The sequence below is a fragment of the Chrysochloris asiatica genome, unplaced genomic scaffold (assembly GCF_000296735.1).
Source record: "Chrysochloris asiatica unplaced genomic scaffold, ChrAsi1.0 scaffold00007, whole genome shotgun sequence".
In the NCBI taxonomy this organism is placed as follows: domain Eukaryota; kingdom Metazoa; phylum Chordata; class Mammalia; order Afrosoricida; family Chrysochloridae; genus Chrysochloris; species Chrysochloris asiatica.
The window spans coordinates 24,396,346-24,402,211 of NW_006408525.1; the positions used below are offsets into that span (position 1 = coordinate 24,396,346).

A 5,866-nucleotide genomic window follows, 5' to 3' on the forward strand; every position below is an offset into this window, starting at 1 on the left:
ACACCCCTCAGAATGGAGAAGTGATAGGTGGGGTGCTGTGTGCATCAGGAACCGGGTGACTGTAGTCACAGCTGGCAGAAATCCACAGCCTGACAAGTGGGGATGCCAGGAACCAACAGTCACCTGCTTTCTTCCTGTGAGTGAGCTCTTTCTCACAACGCGACTGGGAGAAGGGTGTCCCTCATTCTCTTGCTTCTCACAAGTATGCCTCCTCCCCTGCCCTAAAAGTGGTTATCAGGGGGTAGGCCTTGGGGGCACCAGTCCAGCCAGTCATGAAGAGCATCAGTAGGGCAGGGAGCCAAGGAGCTTAGTCCCTCCCTCCCCTGGGATGGCAGTGGGACAGCTGAGGCCATAGGAGCAGAGAAACAAGCATGTGACTTGAAGACTTTGTGCCAGTGGGTCTGGATCTCACCCTGAGTGACACTTGCCCCTCCCAAGCTTCTACTTGTGGGGAGATGGGCAAGTGCTGGGTTTGAGGCTGAATGGAAAGCTGAGTCAAGACTTGAATGTGATGCATCAAAGGCCGCAAAACCAACCACACCTCCTTCTGAGCTTATTACCAGCACTCACTCCTTTGCTTCCCCAGTATATCAGTGGCTCCCACTTGCCTGGGCTGGCAACCATGTGGTGATGACAAAGAAGCAGGCTCAGGAACTGACCACAACGGACAAGAAGGCGGTTTTATATGTGGCAAAATACTTCTCCTAGGGGAATACAGACGAACAGACAGACAGGAGCACAGACACAAGACAAGGAGAGGGAAAGGATTGGGCAGTGGTATCTTCTAATCAGAGTGGAAGCTGCACCCCACCACCCAGGTGGGGGCGGGACAACATTGGCACAGGAGGTGGTGAGACAGGCATGAGGTGCCCATCCCTGAGGTGGGCAGCCGGGAATGGCCCAGTCCTCGTTGGCACAATTGGCTCTCTCTGACCCAGCTGAGATGCTGGGGAGGGGCAGGGCTGCTGGGCTAATAGAGATATTGAGGCAGAGGGGGTACCTCAGGGGAGAGGGGCTATCAAGGCCTCTCCTGGGGGGGGGTATAGACATGGGTAAAAGACTGGATCACAAGAGGCAAATACAAAGCAGCAGTAGCAGCCAAGGCCTCCAGGGGAGATCCGAGGTCCCTAGGCCACCCCTGGGGTAGTAATCACCCCTTGGGCACCAACCCACAGGGCCTCTCCCCTGGGGTCTTAGGGTGAGGGTGGAGGAATTTTTTGGTTTCAAAGAGGCAGGCCAGAGTGTTCTATGGGCTCCAGACTTGAGTGGCACAGGGATGGGGGGCTCAGACACAAAGAGCCCCTTTTTTGATGGCAGCAGGCAGGAGATGTTGTAGGCAAAGCTCATTCCTGGGGCAGGTGAAGGCTGAGGCATGGAAATGGTAGAATGGGCAGCAGCGTCTCTGGTTACCCACTCCTCAAGGGTGTAGGCATTGCCATGATCATAGGAAGGAAGTGGGCACAGTATCCGATGCCTGCCAGGTTGTACCCTGACCCTCCCTTCCCAAGCACCCACGCTGTAGCTTTCACCTAACCAGACAATGCTGGCAGGAAACGGGAGCGTGAGGGACCCTGGATCTGGGATTTAGAGGGAGGCCTCAAGGGAAAGATGCTGTGGCCTCCATCTCCAGGGAAAGAAAGGGCCAATCATGTGGACCCTCATCACTAAGAGTCCCAAGGAGAAAGAGTTAAGGAAGTGCACCTTTTCTCTGGGAGGGAAGAGTACCCCTGAGCTGGGGAAAAGAGGACACTACAGAGAGCTGAATATTCCCCCCATTCATCCACAGCAGGCAAGTAAAACCCTACAGCTGGGGCTTAGGGGCCATCCAGAAGCTGGGATGATACCGCCAAAGAAACCCCAAAACATTGAGCAAAGGCATCTGAGAGGAGGGAGACAGCATTCCGTGGAGGCAAGACCTGTCGAAGATAGTGACCCCTTGGAACCTGCCCTCCCCAGGGCTCAGAGCCAATCCTCTCAGCGGATGTAGACACCTCGTCCCCAGCCCTCCAGCTCATTCTTGTTGTGCCCCAGAACTGCACCCCCACCCTCAACACAGTAGCGGGCCTTATTCCGACCCTGGTTCCGGTTGTCGGTCAACTCATCCTCATAATCTTCTTCATCTTCCCAGGAACCCTGCCGGGCTGGTGGGGTGCTGCCCCCTGCAGGGTCTCCAAGCCCTGGTCCCTCTGAGGGGTCCGTCTCCATGTCCACACACGAGTCTCCCAGCTCTGTGTAGGCAGAGTTTCGGCTGCCGGGGGTGTCAGCATCAAATGTGTCTTGGCGGGATAGTGCCCGCAGGGTGCCCACCCGGCCTGGTGGGTGGCTGCTGGGGTAAAGGCCTGGGGGCTGGCCCAGTTCCCCCGGGTACTCGTGCACACTGACGTGCTCCCCGGTGGCCCGTTCCAGCGGCTGGTCCCCGGAAGCAAGGTAGGGTCCCTGGTTAGCAGGCAGATGGCACACACCATGCAGATCAGGCAGCGGTGAGAGAAACACAAAGCAAGGCAGGTTAGTGACGTCACCCAGGCAGCCAGCCTGGCTGAAGGAGGTGGGCTCTGGCTCTAGGGGATGAGCAGCAGGACAAATGGCTCTAGTTGGAAGGCAGATCCCAGGGCATTAGCTCCTCTACTGGGGCAGGGAAGGATGCTCCACCCTGACAAGGCAGAAAGAAGCGTGAACTTTCAGGGTAGGCATGGTACAGAGTCTGAACAGTCTGCCACCACTTCCTCAGTGCACATCACTAATGCTATCTTGGGTTAGTCATCATTAACAGCTTATTAATATTGCCACTCATTAGTAGCTGATTAGGTTAGTCACTGACCCCAGTTTTCCAATATGCTAATAGGGGGAATTTCAGTCCAAACTCAAGCTCCATCAGCCCACACCAGGCTCCAATCACAGATTTCCAGAACCCCAGGCTTCTCCCTCCCTTCCCTAGTCAGATGACAGCTTCTGGAGTTGATCCCACCCCTGTCTCCAAGACTCCAACAAGAGCGCATGGAAGCAGCAGCTGGAAGGCTGATGGGTCTCCGTCCCTAACTGGACACAATGAAGAGTGGGTGGTCCAACATTTTCATCACCAAATGACATGTAAAGGTGACCTAATGATCACTGTCACTATGGAGGCTGCTGGGTAGGGTGCAAAGGGACCTAGGTAGAGAGTTGAGAGGCCTGGGTTCTAGTCCTGCCCCTGCCACTTACAAGCTATGTGACCCTGAGCAAATGATCCCCCTGTCTCTAAGACTCAGTTTCTCAGGTTTGGTGTGGGTGGGGGTTGGGCTAGAACAGCAGTTTCCAAACTGTTTCCTGGTGAAGAAGGGGGCATAGAAGTGCTTTACTGACTCCCCTGGGGATGGAGAGCCCAAGCCACTAGATCCCCGAGGAGATACCTTATCTCCACACTCAGCTTCGACATCAGATTTAGTGGGCAAAAAGGCTCTGTGGCTGGAACAAATTTGAAAAGCAATGGTCTAAAATGATTTCCTGAGTGCTTCTGGCTCTAACCTAAGACCATACTTAATAGTGTGGCCTCTGAAATGGGTTGTGGATCCCATGGGAGTTGAGAGCAGGCAGGGTAGGGAACCCACAAGAGGGCCTTTCCTGGAATCGGTTTCATTGGGAGAAGGGTGGAAGGTATAGCATTTACTCACTTTTTGAGTGTGAGCCCTCTGTGTTGGCTCTAAACTAGGTGTGGACCCCAGCAACTGAGTATAACCGTCTTCCTCATGGCTCCTTCCTAGACTCTCATCCTTTAAGGTCCAACAGGCCTCATATCCCCAAACCCTCAAGACAGCAGATGGAGGCCTATAGTGCCAGTCCCAGTCCCATCAAAAATCACAGACACCAAAAGCTGCTGCTCACCACGTTTTTTACAAAAAAAAAAGTTCTTCCTGTCCTTCCCCCATGTCCCCTGCACTCCACTTCCAAGCCCTGGGCAGGAAAGAAGACTGGTGGGGCACCCACTACATGGCATGCTCCTGCTGTTGGGGCACCACGCTGCTGCCCTGCTGCGAAGCCTCCAGCCCGCCCCAGAAGCTGAGATTTCTCCTGAGCGAAGTGAGCACCTGTACCTGGAGGTTGGAGACAGGGGCAGGGCTGGCAGCCAGAGCTGCAGAAGCCATGGTTCGGTTCAGCAGCGGATTGGGGGGAGTACTGCTGGGTGGGTGTGTGGCCTTCCAATAGGCTTCCAAGTACTCAGCCAGGTGCTCACAGGCATCCTCCAATTGGTTCTCGTCCAGGATGATGTCAAACATTTCCTGTGGAGGTGGGGTGAGGGGTGGGGCTGGGATGAGCCAGGGTGTGACCAGGGAATTGGGGGTGTGGTCTAGGTGCAGTGGGTAGAGTCAAGGGTTGAAGGACAAGGTTAAAGATGTGCCGGAAGGGGAAGGAGGGCTCTCAGATCTATAGCTTGGCAGAACTTTAAAGAGGTTTTGGCACTCAGTCCAACTCCCTCATTCTAGAAATCAGGCCATCAAGGTTTGAAGAGTGGGTTTGACTTGCCACAGAGAAATGATACTCTGGGGCTTGAGGCCAGTTTCTGACTCCCTGTTCAGCATTCCATTTGCCCAAGGCCCGGTCTGCACCTATGGACCTGGTCCAGGTGTTCCTGGTCACTCTGTCTTTCCCATATGGACCAGAGGAAACCAAGGGAACCCGAATGCACCCTCCGCCCAGCCTCGGATCTGAGAACTCACGGGGGGACACTGCGCCAGCTTCTCCGAGGCTGCTATTTGGACATTGAGATGTCTAGACTGAGACTTCCCTCGGGACTTGATGAGCCGCTGGAGTACCTGGTGGGGCGAAAAGAGGAGCTAGGCTGACCCAGATGATATGACCTGGTTGGAGTTACGCAGAGAGCCAGCGTCAGGGTCAGGGGACACTTGATGACGCTCAGCCTAACCACCTCTGTTGAATCCACCCCAGCAGCCCTAGCCTTGGCTCTATCCTGGGTCTCCCAGCAGCCTCTCCTGGGAATCTCTCCTTTAGAGCTAGCAGTTGCCATGTGAAGGGCAGTGCTTTGCCTTCTCAGCCCTGCTAACCTTGTTTAGAGGCTTCATTCTCCAGGCCAATCTCGCCACCCCAACAACAGCATCAAGCATCCCAGATACCAGCATGAGTCTATGTTTGACGTGATCAACTCATTTAATCCACATAGTCATCCTATCAGGTAGGCACCATTATTGTCCTCATCTAAATAATAATGATAATAAGAATAATGGCTAACACAAAGCCACAACCTCACCTAAGTGATCCAAGTGTTCATCAGTGAGCAGTGAGGACACACAGCACTTCAATCATCCTCCCGCCAAACACGTCAAACTTCTGTCTAGTCATGAGGGAGCATCAGTTCTATCCAGACTGAAATACAGTCTACCTATAGCTGACCTATACGCTCCACTCCAGGAAGTACTTCAATTCTATCATCTCCTTTAGTCTCATTAGAAACTTAGGACTCAGAGAGGTTAAGTAACTGGCCCAGGGTGCTCAGCTCACAGGGTACTATCATGGGAGGATGACAGTTGCCATCACTGACAGCCATCCTGAATCAGACAGTATACCGGGCTCTTCATATTAACTGCGCCAATCCTTTCAACAGTAACACAAGGGAGGGGTGTAACCCCCAGTTTCGTGGTTTGTTTCCCATAAATGACAACTTTTAATATTTTTACTAACATCCTATCAAAAACACATATGTGCATAATTACATATAAGCATGGCTGCCTGATTTATTCATTCACAATATGTCACAATATTTAAAGAGACAGTACAGACGTAAAACCAAACGGCCACCACTCGTCTGTCTGTCGTGCTGTGGTGGTTTGAGTTGCTGTGATTCTGAGGGCTATGCCACCGGTGTTTTAAATAACCA

At 53.3% G+C, this 5,866-nt stretch overlaps 1 protein-coding gene across 3 annotated transcripts in view; it reads right to left on the minus strand.

The window, feature by feature from the left end:
• Positions 1-1,642: 1,642 nt before the first annotated feature.
• CACNB1 (calcium channel, voltage-dependent, beta 1 subunit) overlaps positions 1,643-5,866 on the minus strand; it is an 18,834-nt gene continuing 14,610 nt past the window's right edge. The window contains exons 12-14 of one of the 3 annotated variants that reach the window (XM_006832543.1): positions 4,692-4,787; positions 4,068-4,253; positions 1,643-2,436 (exon numbers count right to left, since the gene is read on the minus strand). In XM_006832543.1, the coding sequence (XP_006832606.1) occupies positions 1,975-2,436; positions 4,068-4,253; positions 4,692-4,787 (744 nt within the window). In that variant the 3' untranslated portion in view covers positions 1,643-1,974. Of the gene's footprint in view, positions 2,437-3,862; positions 4,254-4,691; positions 4,788-5,866 lie in introns of those variants that run through there. The other 2 variants (XM_006832542.1, XM_006832544.1) reach the window with 2 other exon arrangements.